This window comes from Mobula birostris, chromosome 4 (assembly GCF_030028105.1).
Source record: "Mobula birostris isolate sMobBir1 chromosome 4, sMobBir1.hap1, whole genome shotgun sequence".
NCBI classification, from domain to species: domain Eukaryota; kingdom Metazoa; phylum Chordata; class Chondrichthyes; order Myliobatiformes; family Myliobatidae; genus Mobula; species Mobula birostris.
The window spans coordinates 197,584,959-197,606,207 of NC_092373.1; the positions used below are offsets into that span (position 1 = coordinate 197,584,959).

Below are 21,249 nucleotides of genomic sequence, written 5' to 3' on the forward strand. Positions count from 1 at the left end.
TTCATATGTTTGTTTTTAATTTTATAAATTATATGATTATTTGATAGCCCAGTACCCACAAAATCAGTTGTCCTCAGACAGGAGATTATCATTTCAATTTGATAAAAAATTGTGAAAAAAATCATTTAAAATGTATAATATATATGCCAGATGAAAGAGTAGAGTGAAAAACCTCTTTAAAACTAAAAGCAGTGAATTTTCAATAATTTTGTGGTTGCTAAAAAATGTGGCTGAAGTTTTTGTCAACACCGTCAGATATTTATAAAAAAGCAATAAAATCAGGCAACCACATGGTCAACTATATTCCCAAGGACCCCCTTTCCACCCTCCATATCTGCTAAATGAGGTCAAACAAGCTCCTGTAAGTTTGCTATTTTTTGAATAATTTTACATATTTATCGATGTTGCTACTGTCACAACCATGATGTGTCAACGCTCTTTTGTATAGAAAGAATTATTTTAAGTTATGACATAAATTTATGCATTTCAAGTAGAGACCAGAGGCAGTTAGCAACAGAGGGAAAACAAGATGGCTCCTCTATACAACTCATGCATGTCATGTTAAAGAGTGTGTTTTGTCACCACCGCCAGACATCAACACCGTCAGGTTACCTGTCTGATGGTGGTGACACATAGTTTGACAGTGTTGACAAAAATCATCCAAATCATCCTCAATGGAGGCTTGAATATAATTTATGATCACAATAAATAATAATATGGCTTGTAATGTCTTATTATTAACCTCTTTATTTATAATATATATCATTTCCCCTTTACTTCTTCCACACACAGGCCTACAATATTTCCTTACTATATGTATCCCCATGACTAAAACCATAAATGAGTTTAGTTGCACCATTTCATAATCATTTTATAAAATTTCACCAAATTAAACATAAATAAATTCATAGTAATTTTGCACAATTTCACAGTAATTCCATTAAATTCTGATGTTCCTTTTATGCATTTTAGGAAGTTATGGCTAGGCGGCAGCTATCAGTGGAGGAGCGAAGGAGAAGAAACAGGGAATACCAAAAAAAGCGGAGAGAGAAAATATATAGTGAGCCAGAGTTAAAGGAGGAATACCTGAGACAGGAAAAGCAAAGATGGAGGAAGAGAGTATAGGATGGGAAGATAAAAACTATCAGTGATTTGAATGAAAGGGAAAAGAGGGGTAAGAGGAAGGCATGGAAACATAGACAGCAAGAGAGCGTAAGAGAAAGGGCCCAGAACGCCCAGCAACTCCCCCAGATAGTCCATTGGATCGGACTATACAGGAGCCAGCTCGCAGTAGGCAGTCTATAGCACGGGAAAGGGAAAGAAAGAAAACAAAAGCAAGATACTTGAGAGAGATAAAAGCTTTGAAAAATAAACTTCAAGAGATAATAAAAGTTAGGAACAAACTGAAAAAGCGTTGGTGACGAGAGCAAACTATAAATAAAAAAAACACAAGAATCACCTGGAGAAAAAACAGAGCAGATGCTACAGGGAAGCAAACTCAAAAACCCCTCCATCAAGAAAACCCTGCTCTTCCACAACCATCTCATTCAAGAATTTAATCAAAACAAAAATAATCTACAGTTGCCCCACAAGTCTGCTCAAAAATCAAAGAACTTGACTCTGTCAGGCAGGTTCTAAAGAAATACCGCCTAATACACCAGACAAAGCAGTTCGGGTTGACGTACAACACACTGCGAAAGAGAAGGACTACTGACAAAAAAACACTTACATTCAAACAATAACCCAGATGGTTCAGGATTTCTACCGTAATGCTGCACGATTGATGACTGACAAACAGGACACAATAACACGGAAGAAAATAAAGCATCAGAGAATGATTCTGACTGACACAATATTCAACTTCCACAAGGAGTTCATCAAAAAGGAACCAACTGTAAAACTCAGTTATTCATCCTTCTGTGCTTTATGTCCATTCTATGTCACAGCACCAAAATCATCAGATCGAAAGACATGCCAATGACATGAAAATGCGAAGCTGATGTTTGAGGTCCTAAGACCATATGGTATTGTCAAGTCTAGCAAATTGGAGGATGGTTTTGAACTTCTGTGTTGTTCTCAGACAAGCGAGGCCTGTCTTCAGCGCTCCTGCACCCGGTGTCTCCACAAGCACACACTTCCCATCCCACAGCAAGAGTTGACCAATGTTGAGTGGCAGCAATGGGAACGAGTTCAGGACCAAACAGCAGATGGAATTCACTACAATACAAGACTTGTGAAGCGCAATGGCACACTGGCAGAGCTCATCAAACTACGAAGACAAACTAAAGAGTGAAACAACACATGTGTGCTTGGTTCAGAACCAGTCCAGGGAATACAGGAGCATGATACAGAACTGCAATGAAAGCACTGTAATTGTGCATGTGGACTTTTCTGAGGCATGGAATTGCAGATATAGTTCTGAGGTGCAGTCATGCCCTTTTGGCCAGAACCTCCAACAGCTCAATCTGCACACTTGGCATTTACTACACAAAAGAAGAGAAAGCAGGATTTTGTACAATATCAGAATTCCAGCGACAGGATGCTTCTGCCATTTAGACTCACACGGAACCAGTCCTCAGAGATATTCATTTAAAATTTCCAAAAGTTGATACCATTCAATTTTGGTCAGATGGCCCCAGCAAGCAGAACAAAAACAAGAGGAACTTCTCTGTCCTCTGCAATGTCCCTCCAACACTGGGTTTCCAGAGAACAATCTGGAACTTCTTCGCCACTTCACATGGGAAGGGAGCTCCAGATGGAAAGAGTGAAAAGGACTGCAGCCTTGTACTACGGGGGAATGACATCGTCAATGGCAAGATCTTCCATGAGATGGTTGGGAGAAGACTTTGCAGTACTCAGCTCTATCATATTGCTGAAGGTGACATGCAGACATACGATGCACTCCTTTCTCAGCCACTGAAACCTGTACCAGCAACAAGGAAAATCCATCAGGTCATACCTTACCGAAACAGCATCCATTGCAGATTATTGTCATGTTTCTGCAGTGAGCCACAGATATGCCAGTGTTTCAGCCCAACAACATTTCAGTTGACTGAAAATACACATGCCAGGGCACAGGCTGAGAAGAATGATGGCCCTACTGAAATGGGAAAGAACAGAGGGCCTTTGGCAATGCTGATGGAGGAAATGGAGCAGGAACCCCAGAGTGGTCCTGACTGGATGTCATTAATTGTGGAGATTGGCTTGCAGTCATTTATGACCAAAACTGTTGGTTTACAAAGGCTGTCACTGTGGATGCTCATCATCAAGATGTTCAAGTGGAGTTTTTCCACCCTCATGGGCCCAAAACCAGGAGGAAAGGATATGTGCTTTGTACCAGTTGAAGATATTCTGGTCAAACTGATGAAGCCATCATCACTGGTCGTGCAAGTAAGACGAGGGAGATCTATCACCCATCTGCTGAAGTCATGGACTTCGTAGAGGAGGAGCATATTAATTGTCTACTTCCTGATGAAGATGACTGAACGTTTTTGAAGATTTTCAAGCCCAGAAATGGATGGAATTTTCTTTAGTTCCTGGTGTGTTTTCTGATGTTTATGCTTAAACATTGCAGTTGTACTGTAGTTTTTATTTTGCTGTTTACCATTGCTGTTAATACTTAAAGAAGGATAAAATGTACATGACAAATTGTCATTTGTTGTACCAAATTGTTAAATAAAGTTGTTAAGCCAGGAAGCATTGGCCTGAGTGGTGAAAAGGTTGGAATTGTTTGTTGTAATTAGGCCACTGCCACCACCGTCAGGTCCCAGTCACCACCGTCAAATAGAACTTTCTTTGTTTTAAATTAATATGCTTACAATCTGTTCCTCCAAAACAGTTGATTTATTAAAGTAATTGTCTCCTTAAAATTAAAAATGTGTTTTTTATGTCCAGAATTGTTATTTTGTATACTTAATACTAATGATATAAGTTGCATGATGTAAGACTTTTTAAAGGAGTACATGTGAAATAGTATAAAAAATGAACAAAAGTGAATATTCAACATTCAACATATATGTGTACCTGTGGTGTAGACACAATGATTTAAAAGCTCTAAATCTATATAATAGGCTTCCATCAGTCTCGTGAGACCATGGATTTGCGCCTTGGAAGGTTTCCAGGGCACAGGCCTGGGCAAGGTTGTATGGAAGACAACCATGCCCATGCTGCAAGTCTCCCCTCTCCACAACACCAATGTTGTCCAAGGGAAGGGCACTAAGGCTGACACAGCTTGGCACCAGTGTCGTCACAGGGCAATGTGATGTTAGCACTCATTTCAAGAGGACTAGAATATAAAAGCAAGGATTTAATCTAGAGGCTTACTGTATAAGGCACTGGCAAGGCCTCACTTGGAGTATTGTGAGTAGTTTTGAGCACTTTATCTAAGGAAAGGTGTGCTGATATTGCAGAGGGTTCAGAAAAGGATCAGGTGAATGATTCCGGGAATGAAAAGGTTCCCATATGAGAAGCGATTGATGGCACTGGGCCTGTACTCACTGGAACTTAGAAGAGTGAGGGGGTTCTCACTGAAACCTACTGTCTGTTGAAAAGCCTTGACAGAGTGGATATGGAAAGGATGTTTCCTATGGTAGGGAGTCTAGGACCAGAGCACATATCCTTGAAATAGAGGGACGTCCACTTAGAATAGAGATGAGGTGGAATTCCTTTACCCAGAGAGTAGTGAATCTGTCGAATTCGTTGTCACAGGTGGCTATGGAGGCCGAGTCATTGAGTATAATTAAAGCAGAGGTTGATAGGTTCTTGACTAGTCAGGCCATGAAGAGTTATGGGGAGAAGGCAGAAGACTGGGGCTGAAAGGGAAATAGATCAGAGCGAACTCAAAGCACCAAAGGGCCAAATCCTGCTTCTACATCTTAGGGTCTATCAGACATTCTAACACTGAGATAAAAGGTACTGGCTGTGTACTCTATCTATACCTCTCTTAAACTTATAAACTTCTATCAGGTCTCTCATTAGCCTCCACTGCTCCAGAGAAAATTCATTCAACCTGTCCTTACATCACATGCCCTCCAATTCAGGGTGCATCCTGATAAACCTGTCTGCATTAGTCTCCTCATCCAGCTATAATGGAGTACAGTACTCCAAATTCAGCCTAACGAGAGTTTTTTCAACTACTTTCTTGTTAGAAAACTATCCTCTTAAACCATCTTGCTCTCACCTTAAAGAAGCCTGTTTAATTTCATACCCTTACTCTGGGTTGAGGGAGGAGAGTAAGGATTAAGATAAAGAATCTGAGCATTATGCCTAAGATGAGATACTTTTCTTCATTCAGTGTTTTGAAATAGAACCTTAGTCATTAAATATGTCCTAAACAATCTGAGATTTTATTTTTTGGAGTCTTCTAATAGCAAGGACATCGGGATCAAACAGGAAAATCTACCTGGGGCAAGTTGGTTTAATAGATTAAAGATGAAATTTCATCTCTTCCCTTGCTTCCAATTGCTATTATTTTAACCACATGTGGACTGAGAGAGTCATAGAGTCAAAGACAGATTCAAGTTTATGCAGATATTCAGCTTCAAGGAGATACATTGGGCAGTTAAATATTAAAAAATTCAGAATAAAAATTGAGGGTGTCTGTTTTAAATTGTTACTTATTTATTTTTATTTAGAGATGCAGTCCTGGTGAAGGGTCAAAGGTTTCTTTTAGAGATACCGCATAGTAACAGGCCCCTCTGGCCCAGTTGCCCGTGCCGTACAATTACACCATGTGACTAATTAACCTACTAACCCATGCATGTTTGAAATTTGCCTTAGTTTTCTTGGACCTTCGGATAGTTGTTAGCTGAGTGGAGATGACAACACTTTTGGAATATCCTGCTGTTATTAGGCACTAGAATGGACCTCTTGATCTCTCAGCCTGGTTCATCGTGGCCCTTACACCTTATTGCCTGCCTGCATCACGCCATACTTTCTCTGCAACACTGTATACTGCATTCTGTTTTCCTTCTTAATTTGTAGCCCACATCCTGGCCACTGGTGAGGCTTTCTGGTGTTGGTAAGAAAAGAATCATTTAGCAGGTGAATATGTAGCTGAGGAACTGGTGCAGGGGGCAGGGCTTCAGGTTCCTAGATCATTGGGATCTCTTCTGGGGAAGGGTTAGGTAGATAAGTCACCCGGACCAGATGGCGTACACCCCACAGTTCTGAAAGAGGTGGCTGAAGAGATTGTGGAAGCATTAATAATGGTCTTTCAAGCATCAATGGATTCTGGCATGGTTCCAGAGGAATGGAAAATTGCAAATGTCACCCCTCTCTTCAAGAAGGGAGAGAGGCAGAAAAAAGAAAACTGTGGGCCAGTTATTCTGACCTCAGTGGTTGAGAAGATGTTGGAGTCCATTGTTAAGGATGAGCTCTCAGGGTACGTGGAGGCACATGATAAAATAGGCTGTAGTCAGCATTGTTTCCTTCAAGGAAAATCCTACCTGACAAACCTGTTGGAATTCTCTGAGGAAATTACACACAGCATAGACAAAAGAGAATTGATGGATGTGGTGTACTTGGATATTCAAAAGGCCTTTGACAAGGTGCTGCACATGAGCGTGTTTAACAAGTTAAGAGCTCATGGTATTACAGGAAAGATAATAACATAGATAAAGCAGAAACTGATTGACAGGAGGCAAAGAGTGGGAATATGGGGGCCCTTTTCTGATTGGCTGCTGGTAACTTGTGCTGTTCTGCAGTGTTGGGACCACTTCTTTTTTCATTATACTGTATGTCATTGATTTGGATAATGGAATTGAATGCTTTGTGGCCAGGGCTGTGGATGATACAAAGATAGGTGGAGGTGCAGGTAGTGTTGCGGCTGCAGAAGGACTTAGACAGATTAGGAAATGGGCAAAGAAGTGAGAGATGGAATATGGTGTTGGGAAATGTATGGTCATGCACTTTGTTGGATGGAATAAAATCATAGACTATTTTTACTATGTTCTAAACAGAAGACATTCAAAAGCCCAAGGTTCTAAAGGACTTAGGAGTCATTGTGCAGAATTCTCTAAAGGTCAACTTACAGGCTGGGTTGGTGGTAAGGAAGGCAAATGCAGTGTTCACATTCATTTTGAGAGGACTAGAATATAAAAGCAAGGATGTAATGCTGAGCCTTTAAAGGCACTGGTGAGGCCTCACTTGGAGTATTGTGAACAGGTTCGGGCCCCTTAAAAGATGTGTTGACATTGGAGAGGGTTCAGAGGAGGTTCACCAGAATAATTACAGGAATGATAAGATTATTGTATGAGGTGCACTTGACAACTCTGAGCCTGTACTCGCTGGAGTTTGGATGAATGAGGGGGGATCTCATTGAACCACGTTGAATGTTGGAAGGCCGAGATATAATAGATATGGAGATGATGTTTCCTATAATGAGTGAGTCTAAGACCAGAGGGCACAGCCTCAGAACAGAGGGACGTCCATTTAGAACAGAGATGTGGAGGAATTTCTTTTGTCAGAGGACAATGAATCTGTAGAATTTGCTACCATAGGTGGCTGTTGAGGCCAGGTCATTGGGTGTACTTAAAAAGGAGGTTGTTCTTGATTCTGATGTTGTGGGTCCTGAGACTGCTATACTTTCTTCCTGATGGAAACAGTGAGAGGAGAACATGACTTGTATAGGGGTGGAGGGGGGTCCATTTTTTTGCATTCACACCAATTCAAATAACAAAACTGGTCATTTCCTTCAGAAAAGGGGTGGTGCACATATGGTCAATGGTGTTTCAGTTGAGAGGTTTGAGAGCTCCAAGTTCCTCGGTGTAAACATTACCAAAGCCTCTGTCGGTCCAACCACATTCATGTCATGGTCAAGAAAGCTCACTAACAACAAAAAAATGTTTGATGTCCCCATCGACTCTGACCAATTTGTATCAATGAACCATAGAAATCATCCTGTCTTGATGCATTATAGCTTGCTATGACAACTCCTCTGCACATGACTGCAAGAAACTACAGATAGTTGCGGACATGCTACAGAAAGCAGGCTCCCCTCTGTGGACTCTGTCTACACTTCTTGTTGCCTCAGTATAGCAGTCAGCATAATCAAAGACCCTACCCACCCTGATTATTTACTCTTCTCCCCTCTCCCATGGGGCACAAGATCCAGAAGCGTGAAAGCACGTAGCACCAGGCTCAGGGATTGTTTCTGTCCATCGAGTGGACTGCTTGTGCAACAAAATGGATTCTTGGCCTTGTAATCTACATCATTAATAATCTTGCACGTCGTCATTTACCTGCAGTATCTTTTACATTTTATGCTGCATTGTTATTGTTTTACCTTAATGCACTGTGTAATGATTTGATCTGTATGCACAGTATGCAAGCAAACTTTTCACTGTATCTTGGTACATGTGACAATAGCAAACCAATCCCAGTATCTTTAATTAATTGATCCCAGTCTGAAGTATAATCGGTGATTGAGCACCACAGCCCTCTTGAGTGCAGAATTGCTCATGATATTTACTCTCCTGTCAAGAATGTCCGACTGGCTGATTATTCTGAGACTGAGGCTCCTTCATCTGTTCTATCCAGTTGGCACAGTGATGAGCATAACACTATTACGTTCTCCCCGTGACCGCGTGGGTTTCCTTGGGGTGCTCTGGTTTCCTCCCACATTCCAGAGTTAGGTTAATAGGTTAATTTGTCACATGAGTATAAATGGGTAATAGGTTAATGGTTAATAGGTTAATTTGTCACGTGAGTAGATAGAGTGGACGCTATAGTGGGTGAGTCTAGAGCCAGAGGGAACAACCTCAGAACGGGAAAACATCGATTTAGAACAGAGATGAAAAGGATTTTTTTTAGCTGGAGGGTGATGAGGCTGCAGAATTCGTTTCCACAGGTAGCTGTGGAGGCCAAATCATTTGATATATATATAGAGGAGGTTGATAGGTTCTTTATTGGTAAGGACATCAAATGTTATGTGGAGAAGGGGGGAGAATGGGATTGAGAGGGGTAATAAATTAGCCTTGACGATGGTTTGGAACGGACTCGATCGGCCACATGGCCTAATTCTCCTCCTATGTCTTATGGTCTTATATGAATTCCATAAGTTTTATGACATCACCTGCCATTCCTCAAAACTCAAGATGGTATCATCTCCATAACTTCTTTATATGATGACCCCCCACCCCCTTCACACCAAGACTTAATCTGAAGTACCTGCGCTGTACTTCATTCTGTCCCAGGTATTTTATTCCTTAGCTGGGGTGGCTAGGTTTGCTTGCAGCATTGCAGCCGAGATCTGACTGTGGCTTTCAATAATTGGATCCAGTCACCTGCACACTTTCATTCAATTCCTGTCAGAATCAAGGCCAGCTGAATGTTTGCCTTCATAATTGCTTGTTGAACTTGCATGTTAGTTTTCAGTGATCTGGATACAAGGACAACCAGGCCCCTCTGAACAATTACTCTGTACAGTCTCTCATTGTGGATCAAATACCCTCTGCCTCTATTTTTTTTCTCCCAAAGTGAATGACAACTTTTTTTTTAAAAGTATATTCCACTGGATATATTAAGGCCAATTCACTTAATCTGTCTCGATCCCCGAAACACCAGAGATTCTGCAGATGCTGGAAATCTGAACCAACACACGAAATGCTGGAGGAACTCAGCAGGTCAAGCAGCATCTATGGAGGGGAATAAACTGTCGACATTTTGGGCTGAGAACTTTCGTCGGGGCTCGCCATTGTGTTGGTGCAACTCTGGATTTCCAGCTGCTCAAAATCTCAGGACAAAAAAAAGAAAATATCAAAATAAAATTAAAAAAGAAATACTAATAATGAATAAATAAGCAATAAATATCGCAAACATGAAATGATGAGTCGTTAAAAGTGAGTCCCTAGGTTGTGGGAACAGTTCAGTGATGGGACAAGTGAAGTTGAGTGAAGTTATCCCCTCTGGTTCAGGGGCTAATAACTTGGTGTGCGTCCTGACATTCCGGTACCTTCTTCCTGGTGGCAGCAGCGAGAAGAGAGCATGTCCTGGGTGGTGGGTGCCCCCGATGATGGATGCTGCTTTCCCGTGACAGCGTTTCATGTAGATGTGCTCAGTGGTGGTGAGAACTTTACCCGTGATGGACTGGGCCAATTCCACTACTTTTTGTCGGATTTTCCATTCAAGGTGTTTCCATACCAGGCTGTGGTGTAGCCAGTAAATACGCTCTCCACCACACATCTGTATAGAAGTCTGTCAAAGTTTTAGATGTCATATTGAATCATTGCAAACTTCTAAGGAGGTAGAAGCGCTGTTGTGCTCTCTTTGTAATTGCACTTGCATGCTGGGCCCAGGACAGGTCCCCCAAAAGGATAACACCGAAGAATTTAACATTGCTGACCCGCTCCACCTCTGATCCCCGAATGAGCACCGGCTTATCGACCTCCAGTTTCCTCCTCCTGAAGTCAATAATCAGCTCCTTGGTTTTGCTGACATTGTGTAAGAGGTTGTTGTGACACTGCTCAGCCAGATTTTCAACTTCCCTCCAATAGGCTGATTCGTTACCACCTTTGATTCGGCCTATGACTGTCGTCAACAAACTTGAATATGGTCTTGGAGCTGTACGTAGCCACACAGTCATAAGAGTGAAGCATGTAGAGCAGAGGACTAAGCACACAGCCTCGTGGTACAACTGTGCTGATGGAGATTGTGGAGGGGGTGTTGTTGCCAATCCAAACTGGCTGAGGTCTACAAGGGGGCAAATGAAGGATCCATTTGCACAAGGAGGTATTGAGGCCCAAGACATTGAAGTTTATTGATTAGTTTTGAGGGATGATGGTATTGAATGCCAGGCTGTGTCCATAAAGAGCATCCTGATGTATGCAACTTTGCTGTCCAGATTTTCCATGTTTGAGTGAAAAGCCAATGAAATGGCATATGCTGTGAACTAGTTGTGCCGGTAGACAAACTGGAGCAGATCCAAGTTGCTTTTCAGGCAAGAGTTGATCTCTTTCATCAACAGCTTCTCAAAACACTTCATCACCGTGGAAGTAATTGCTATTGGTTGATAGTCCTTGAGGCAGGTTACCATGTTCTTCTTAGGCACCAGAATAATTGAAGCCTACTTGAAGCAGGTGGGTACCTCAGACTGCCAAAGTGAGGGGTTAAAGATCTCAGTGAGCACTCCAGCCAGTTGATCAGCACAGGTCTCTAGTACTCAGCCAGCTACCCATCTGGGCCAGGTGCTCTCCATGGGTTCACTCTTCTCTCATGCTCTTATTTCGGATTCAAAGATTGAAATCACAGGATCACTGAGAGCTGTGGGAGTTTGTAATGGTGGGAGTTCCAATGCAGTTCGTAGAGCAGAGAAGGCATTGAGCTCATCTGGAAGCGAAGCCCCGTTGTTGACATAGCTGTGTTGCCTATGTCACTTGATTTCATTTTTAAGAGGTAATAGCATTCAAATATTGCCACAACTGTTGAGCATCCTTCATTGATTGAAGTTTAGTCCTGAATTGCCATTTCGCACATGAGATGGCTTTCGGGAGACTGTATCTGGATCTCTTGTCACTTCCTCGGTCGGCAGACTTGAATGCCTCTGATCTGGCCTTTGGCCAGCTGCGGATCATATGGTTTACCTTGGGCTTTTGGTAGGGGCAGACTCTGAGTGCTTTTGCAGTTTGTTGTCACATTGGGTGTGGTCTTTCATTGATTCTATTTTGCATTTTGGATTTCCTGTGGAAGGCCACAAGAAAATGAATCTCAGGGCTGCATATGGTAACATGTATGTACCTTGATGATATGTTTACTTCGGACTTTGTGAACTTTGACTGTTCAGAAATACGCTGCTTCTGGCATGCTTACTGTGTTTTCTTTCATGAACACGACCAAAATACTTGATCAATATTTCTGCCATTCCCAGTAAAATTTATACAATCTCTATTTTTCAGGGACCTAAATTAACTTTTGCAGATTTTTTCTGTTCACACTTCTTGAAGAAACACTTACAATCTGTTTACCAACCTATCAGTTCAGGAAGTATAAAAAAAAATCCATCATTTTGAACAGCTTTATAAAATTTTCCGTTTATCTTTCCTGCTTAAAGAAGAGTAATCCCAGGTTTATATGTTAGAATGATCCTGGTAATCCTAAATGCTTTAAGGCATTGACAGCCTTTCAAAGAGCAGTGGTCAAACTCTCTGTGCTTATTGACTGAGAGGATGTGGATGTCATTATCAAGGACAGCCTTTGTTTTGCATGCCACCCATACAAATCGCTTCATCATGTTAGTACATCAGGAAAGCAATAACAGAATGCAGAACCTAGCATTACAGTCGTTGGCAGATGGAATTCAATCTGGAAAAGGTCAAACTGGAAGGATGAATACAGAGTTCATGGCTGGATTCTTAGTGGCTAATGATAAGATTATTAGCAGAGTTAATGGCTAGATTCATAGCAGTGTAGGTTGATTTGGGAGGGATCTTAGGGTTCATACCCATAGGTCCCTTAAAGTTGCCACGCAGATTGATAGGCTTGTGAAGAAGGCCTATGATGTTTTGGCCTTCAGTGGTTCAAGAGCCCCAAGGTAATGTTGCTGCTTTATAAAACCCAGCTAGACCACACCTGGAAAGTTGTGTTCAGTTCTGGACACCCCATTATAGGAAGGATGTGGAAGCTTTAAAGAGAGAGCAGATGAGATTTGCCAGGATGCTGCCTGGATTGGTGAGCATGTCTTGTGAGGATAGGTTGAGCAAGCTAGGATTTTTCTCTTTGGAGTGAAAGAATGTGAGAGGCGAATTGATAGAGATATACAGAACAATAAGAAGCATAGACTTAGTGGAAGCCAGAGACTTCTTCCCAGAGCTGAAATGGCTAATACGAAGGGAGTATAATTTTAAGATGATTGGAGGAAAGTATGGGTGGGGGGATGTCAGCGGTAATTTTTTCACACAAAGAGTACATCCAATGTGCTACCAGGGCTGGTGGTAGAGGCAGATATATTAGAGACATTTAGGATATTCTCAGATAGGCTCATGGATGACAAATAGATAAGAAGGGAAGAGTTAGATTGGTCTTAGAGTAGGTTAAGTCACCGGCACAACATAATGGGTCTGTACCGAGCAGTAGTGCTCTATGTCAAAATGTGATTACCCCAACCCTGATCTCCCTTGAGAAAGTTTTGGTGAATGACCTTCTAGATCTGCTGCAGTCCTTAGTGAAGGTACTGCATGGTCCCGGTGTGGAGAGAGTTCCAGCATTTAGACTCAACAGCAATGAAGGACTAGTGATATATTTCCTGGCCTGATTGGTTTGTGTCTGGGGGTAGGATCTCCAGGCAGTGCTGTTCCTTGTCATCCTCAGTGGTTTGAGATGCTCCGGGCCAGTCTGGACAGAGATTTATAAAGAGGTTCAGAGCAGCCATCGTCTCTTTATACTCAGTGCTTGTTTTCACAGTGCCAAGTTTTCAACATGCTGACTTAGCTTAGGCAGGCTGTGAAACAGTGGACCAGATAGGAGTATCTTAAGAAAGAGAGTCAAATTAGATTATCATTTAAAAACTGCATCATATGCATTAAGCAAAAGGGGATAATGACTCCTTAAAATAGAATTACACAATAAGTTGAACACACAAACAGGTGTGTGCGTGCCCGCGTACACACATACACACATATCAAAGTCATTATAGAATGGATTTGATTTGCCTTGTGTAGACGAAAAAGATTAAGTAAGTTTGGATGCATTTAGTATTATAGGTTGGATTTGGTCTCTTTACTTAACCTTAACTTGAGTGATAAAACTCTGATTAGGCAACGTCAGGAGTGTTGCATTCAATTCTGGTTGCACCATTATAGGAATGATGAAGTTTTGGAGGGGGTGCAGAAGAGGTTCACTGGATTGCCTCCTGAATTAAAGGGTATAAGCTATAAAGAGAGGTTAACCAAACAAGTTATTTTCTCTGGCATGGCAGAGGCTGAGGGAAGACTTCAAGTTCAAGTTTATTGCCTCTAAATATACATATATACACAACCAGTTAATGTTTCTCTAGACCATGGTTCACCCATAAAACGTATATCACACATAGCACATAAAACAAAATATTCCCATAAGTAATTTAATAAGGTATAATTCAAAGTACATGTAGTTCACAGCAACATTAAACAGCTTGCTGTCCTCGTGACAAGACCTTGGTGTTAGCAGGGTATTCATTAGTCTCACAGCCTGAGGGAAGAAGCCGTTACCCAGTCTAGCAGTCCTAGTCCTGATGCTTCTGTACCTCCTTCCTGATGGTGTGGGTCGAAGAAATTGTGGGATGGGTGGTAGGGATCTTCAACAATGCTTCGGGCTTCGTATACAACTCTGCCAGTAAGTGTCACAAATAGGGAGGAGGGAGACTCTGGTGATCCTTTCAGATGATTGCAGTTTATAAGATTATGAGGAGCATAGAGTAGAGAGCTGGTATCTTTCTTTCCAGTGTCAACATGTCCAACAGTAGAGGGCATGCAATTAAGATAAGAGGTGGTAGATTCAAAGGAGATATATGGGGTGTATTTAAAGTAAAATTTCAATGTAAATTTATTATCGAAGTATGTATCCTGTGTGTCACCATATACTACCTTGAGATTTATTTTCTTGCAGGCACTTGCAGGAAAATAAAGAAATACAAAAGAATTTATGAAAACTATACATAAACAAAGACTGATAAACAGCCACGAGGAAATCTGCAGATGGGTTTCGAGCTGAGACCTTTCGTCAGGACTGACTGAAAGAAGTTAGTCCTGACGAAGGGACTCGGCCCGAAACGTCGACTGTACTTTTTCCTATAGATGCTGCCTGGCCTGCTGCATTCCACCAGCATTTTGTGTGCATTGACTGATAAACAGCCAATGTGCAAAAGAAGACAAATTGTGCAAATGAAATCAAAATCCTTTCTTATTGCCTGTTACGCCACTGACGTTTAAGGCAGCAATAAAGGTCCTCCAACTGTGGTGGTGTTCAGGGCTTCCTTCATCATGTTTGTAGCTTCCTCTCGGTTTTCATCACTGTCAGTCATGCATGGCCCGGGTGGAGGCCCAGGAATACTGTCACACTCAGATATAGAATGATTCTTCGTTGCTGTTTCTGTAACAATTTTGTTCTACCAGTCAGAGTTGTTAGCCCTGAGCTGAACCCCTGAACCTGGAGGACCAGTGGACCACTCTTAGTGTGGCCTCTGCCCTTTGACCTGATTGGCATGGGTGACCCTACCAAGAGCCAAAGCATAAAGCCCTGACTCCAGCCAACAAAGCACTCTGAGTCATTGGGTCACGCAAGCCTCCAAACCAAGACAGGGTTGTGGTCATCTTGGATGAAAATATAAGTAATATTGAGCACATGAGTTGAAGGATCCTTGAAAATGAGTCTGTAGGTTGTGGAATCAGTTCAGTGAAGTTGTCCATGCTGGTTCAGGAGCCTGATGTTTTTTTTTAATACAGAGACTGGTGAATACATGAAAGGCACTGCCTGCGGTGGTGGTGGAGGAAAATATAATGGAAGCACTTAAGAGGCATGTGAATGTGTCGGGAATAGAGGGAGATTCCCTACGTATTTCCCCACCATCCAGACCTTGCTCACATCTTCTGCTGCTATTAGGAAGGAGGTACAGGAGCCTCAAGTTTCACACCAGCAGATTTGAGTGCAGAGAAGAGAGAATATCTGGGGTGGGTTGGTTCTTCGATTATATCTGCTGCTTTATTAAAGCTTCGAGCAGTCCAGATAGAGGCTGTAGAGGAGAGGGTAGTTTATGTGATGTGCTGAGTTGTCTCCACAACTCTTTGCAGTTTCTTGTGGTCTTGGGCAGAGCAGCTGCCGTGCCGAGATGTTCTGCAATTGGATTTCTCTGGCGCATCGATTAAAAATTGGTTGAGGGGCAAAGGGGACATGTCAAATTTCTTTAGCTTCCTCAGGAAGATGAGGTGCTGGTGAGCTTTCTTGACTGTGATGGTTGGACCAGTACAGATGATTGGTGATGTTCTCTCCTCTGACCTTGAAGCTTTCAACCCTCTCGACTTCAGCAATATTGATGTAAACAGGAGCATCACTGAGAACTTAATCAAAGTGCAAAGTAAGTTTATTATCAAAGTACATATACATATGTCACCATATACAATCCAGAGAATCATTTTCTTGTGTGTATTCTCAATAAATCCATAGATATAATCATATAATCAATGAAAGACTACACCAAGTTGGGTGTTCAACCAGTGTGCAAAAGAGAACAAACTGCAAATAAAAAAAGAGAGAAATAACAATAATGTAACTCTCGTTCGGCTAGCAGCTTAATCTAGGGGAAGACAGCCCTCTGCCTGGCCAAAGTTAGGAAATCTCATTTGGGTGGATGCTGCGCGAAGTGTCCGCTGTTACAAGCAGTACACAATATGCATCCATCATTAAGGACCCCTATCACCCAGGACATGCCCTCTTCTCATTGCTACCATCGGAGAAGAGGTACAGGAGCTTGAAGGCACAAACTCAGCGATTTAGGAACAACTTCTTCCACTCTCCCATCCAATTTCTAAATGGACATTGAACCCATGAACATTCCCTCATTATTTTTTTATTTTTATTTTGCACTACTTGCTTAATTTAAGTATTTAATATATATATGCTTCCTGTAATTCACATTTTTCCTTATTATGTATTGCATTATGCTGCTGCCACAAAGACTCAGATTTCATGATGTAAACCTGATTCTGATTCTTATTCTGAATAACTATCAAGAACATGAATTGAAAGCGATTCTATTGTTCGTGGCATAATGCTGATAAATGGACTCAACATAGATAGATGCAATAGACAGCTTGGATGTGGTTGGGCAACTGGCCTGTTTCTGTGCAGTATGACATTAACTAAATTGACCTTGAAGCCCTGTATATTTACTGTATATCTTCCCCATCCCACAGTTAATACAGACAGAAAGCACTGCACTTTCTTCATGTGTATCATTCTGTGGGGATTTGTCCTTTAAATTAAATTTCAATTTCTTCCCCAGCAGCAACTCTATGCAAAAGTTCAACACATGCTAAAATTAATCAGAAGCGTTCGGTACCCAAGAGTAAAGTTGGTACAGTGAAATGAAGATACTGGTCTCTGTTCCCCGTAAAAATCTAAATGGGTCATTCACAGGGATTTGTGAGCTTGAGAATTCTGTGTTGAAATAGCAGTACTAGTTATCATCACCACTGGTCTAAGCTGCGTGGTGCGCAGACGCGCAGTAACTGAAATGTCCCCGTGCACATAGACTTTGTTGCTGGAATAAAGTCAGAAAGTTTACAAAACACGTTTTGTTGTACTGTATGTCATTATACCCTTCAATTAATTAATAAAATCAAAAGTATGTGATTTTTCAATTTTCATTCTACATATTCATAGTGTGCATGTTACAGTAAAACATATAAAGTGCCGTGCAGTTTTCAAGCTGTGTAAAAATTTCCTGCTGAGAGCAATGGTTGGTCTGCACAATTATAGAAAAAATTTAGAGGGAACTTTGATCATCACTGTTGGCACTCATAGAGGTATAGAGGTGAGAGAGATACAGCATAGAAACAGGCCCTTTGGCCATCTGAGTTCATGCCAACCATGGTTAGACCATATAAAAACCTGGTTACACATATGTACTTTGATAATAGATTTTCTTTGAACTTAGGAAGTCTGATGCGTATCACAGAACACTACAATGCAGTAGAGGCCCTTCGGTCCACAATGTTGTGTTGACCCTTTAACCTACCCTAATTTCAATTTAACCCCTTCCTCCCATGTTGCCCTCCAAGTTTCTGGCATCCATGTGCCTGTCTAAGAGTCTATTAAATCAAGCACCAACTTTATTTGCCATATACATTTAGATGGATGACAAGTTTGCTGTGCTGTGTTGGTTCAACATGCAACAAAAGGGACAATATTCAACAATTATACTGAATAAAGAATTATATGAAATAAAGTTAGAAGTATAGATATGGAATAAAATGTACATACTTTATACTTTATTGTCACTAAACAATTGACACTAGAATGTACAATCATCACAGCGATATTTGATTCTGCGCTTCCCGCTTCCTGGAGTACAAATCGATAGTAAATATAAAAAATTTAAATTATAAAACATAAATAGAAAATGGAAAGTAAGGTAGTGCAAAAAAACTGAGAAGCAGGTCCGGGTATTTGGAGGGTACGGCCCAGATCCGGGTCAGGATCCGTTCAGCAGTCTTATCACAGTTGGAAAGAAGCTGTTCCCAAATCTGGCCGTACGAGTCTTCAAGCTCCTAAGCCTTCTCCCGGAGGGAAGAGGGACGAAAAATGTGTTGGCTGGGCGGGTCGTGTTCTTGATTATCTTGGCAACACTGCTCCGACAGCGTGCGGTGTAAAGTGAGTCCAAGGACAGAAGATTGGTTTGTGTGATGTGCTGCACTGTGTTCACGATTTTCTGCAGCTTCATCCGGTCTTGGACAGGACAACTTCCATACCAGGTTGTAAACACACAAACACATAATACCAGCATGTATTTACAGTGTAACAGGTTATAAAAAAAAGTTCTAAAGTGTTTACAGTGCAGTGACTGAGGTAATATATTGAAGCAGTGAGGGAGGTCTAACTAAATGTCCCTGATGTATCTGCCTCTACCACCAACCTTGCCAGCGCATGACATGCTCACTGTATAAAGAATATACCTCTGACATCCGCCCTACGCTTTCCTCCCAACACCTTAAATTATGCATCCTTGTTTCATAGTGGAGTTATTACCCCCAAGTTCCAGTACTCCATTTTGACCGGTTTGTGTCTTTGCAGGACTTCCTGATGGAGACCTTCATCATGTTTAAAGACCTCATCGGCAAGAACGTCTATCCACCTGACTGGATGGTGATGAGTATGGTGCAGAACAGGTCAGTGCCTCCCTGGATTTCAATTGGATGGGATTACTTTGTTGCTGTATAGCGATTGAATCCCTCCCCCTGTGGGAGATATTTTCAGTGGACTGACCCACTTGTATCTGTTTCTTCCAAGGGTTGTTTCTGCCTGGCCTTTCTGTTACACCACAACCGGAGGCATCCCCTCCTCTATCTTCACCTGTACACATAAATTCTCACTCCCAAACCACTTTCCCTTTCTCACTCTGCCAATGAAATTCAAGTGTTTCCAAGAGTTGACAACCAAGGCGCTTTTTCTCAGCCGCTCCCAGATTTCTTCCTTAGGAATTTGGTGAGCATGGAAATGGGGGACCGGCCAAGGGTAACAGAGCCAAATAGTTGAAGAGAGATTTCTATGTGAGGACCTCCACTAGTTGGTGTCGACCAAGGATGTTGCGTCTCTGCTGTCTACATGATGCCCAAACCAGTATGCAGTGCAGTATGGCGAGCAAGCTGTTGTCCATACAGCAAGATCCCCCTCTCCACGCAGTTGATGAATTCAAAGGAACAGCAGAGATCAATGCAGTTTGGCACCTTCAGCATTGCACGAATTACCAGTCAGTATTGAACTCAATGGAAGACTGTCTTAGGGACTCCCACTCCGAATTTTTCTTCAAGGTTTACTTCTGAACCATTCCCATCTATATGTATAGCCACAAGGCAGTGGTGGTTTGAGATCAGAGTTTTCCTACTCCTAGATAAGCTGCCAGCCACAGCCGACAAGTCCTATTTTCCCAAAGCAACTGGTTTTAAGGCATCACTAACTTGCCTTTACTCTTTGCTGTCAGAAGAAATGGTTCTGCCGGGCTTAGTAGCTAAGGCTCACGTGAAGGCCAGGAGCTGGACTTGGTTGTCAGAGGCTATTTGAGACACACGTCATTGGGAGCATTTAATAGGCAGTGAAAGCTCATCCTCACTACCTCCCCCGGCCATTGCAAACCCAAGAAATCAATTTCTACAATGTAGTCGAAAAATTGGTATACTATTGTTACACGTAGGGAGCTACAGTGTTTTGAAACCATCTGTACAGATCATTTCATCAAACCAAGCTAGCAGAAGAGAAAAGCAGTAACAGTTTGCAGAATATGGTGTTACCATTACAGAAAAAGTGCAGTGCAGGTAGACAATAAGATGCAAAGTAATTCGTGAGGTCACAGAGGATATACCAAGAGAGCACGTCTTATGATGGAAGGCTGAGTGAGCTAGGGCTTTTCTCTTTGGAGCGAAGGAGGATGAAAAGCGACCTGATAGAGTGGACAGCCAGAGACATTTTCCCAGGGTGGAACTGCTAATATGAGGGGGCATAATGTTAAGTTAATCAGAGGAGGGTATGGAAGAGGTGTTAGAAGCAGGTTCTTTTTTATACAGAGAGTGGTGGGTGCATGGAACGTGCTGCCGGGGGTGGTGGTAAAGGCAGATACACTAGGACTTTTAAGAGACTCTTAGATGGGCACATGGAAGAAAGAAGAATGGAGGCTATGCAGGAGTGAAGGGTTAGAATGATCTTCCAGTAAGTTAAAGGGCCAGCACCATATTGTGGGCTGAATGGCTTGTACTCTTCTATGTTAACAGTCTGCCTGATCATACAAGAGGTCTGTTCGTTAGCCTTATAGCAGCAGGGTGGAAGCTGTCCTTGAGACTGGGGGTACATGCTTTTTGGCTTTTGGGAGTATGGAGAAACAAGAACATCTGGGGTGGGTGGGGCCTTCTGTTATGCTGGCTGCTTTACCAAGGCAACGATAAGTGTAGACAGTGTCCACAGAGGGGAGGCTGGTTTCCTTGATGTGCTGAGCTGTGTTCACAGCTCCGGGCAGTTGCTTGCACTCTCAGGCAGAGCAAGCCATGGTGCATGTGGTTAGGATGCGTTTGGTGCAACATCCCACATCCCCTCCCTGGGGTCAATGACCTGATGAAAGTACAGAAAGAATGTCTTCTACTGGCATTCACAGCAGCATGGTCATGTTGATCACAGGTTTATTACAAAATGTAATGCACAGTGTGTAACCTTGGAGAGGCCTGAGGCCTAAACAGCATCCTCTTGACCCCCGAGACAACCCAAACAGTTTATCGCCTGCAGCATTATTTTTCCCAACACTTAATATTACTCAAGCATACTTAATTTACACTGCAATATGTTCTGAAACATTATTAAAATAATTTAAAATTGTTATGTGGGGCTAAAGACAGTTCATCACTTTTATCCAGTTTCCTGATTCACAGCCTGAAGCAAATGTCCTTCACCTGAGCTTTGCAGGTACTCACAGATCAGGAACGGAGCTCAGAATGGCAAATGATTTGAAAGTGCGGCAAAAAAATAACTTGCTTATATTATGACTTCCAATTACCAACCACGTTACAAGAGCATTATTGA

At 42.0% G+C, this 21,249-nt stretch overlaps 1 protein-coding gene across 1 annotated transcript in view; it reads left to right on the forward strand.

The window, feature by feature from the left end:
- LOC140196859 (dedicator of cytokinesis protein 2-like) overlaps window positions 1–21,249 on the forward strand; it is a 1,243,024-nt gene that overhangs the window by 868,757 nt on the left and 353,018 nt on the right. The window contains exon 29 of the mRNA XM_072256747.1: window positions 18,760–18,854. Within this exon, the coding sequence (XP_072112848.1) occupies window positions 18,760–18,854 (95 nt within the window). The remainder of the gene's footprint in view (window positions 1–18,759; window positions 18,855–21,249) is intronic.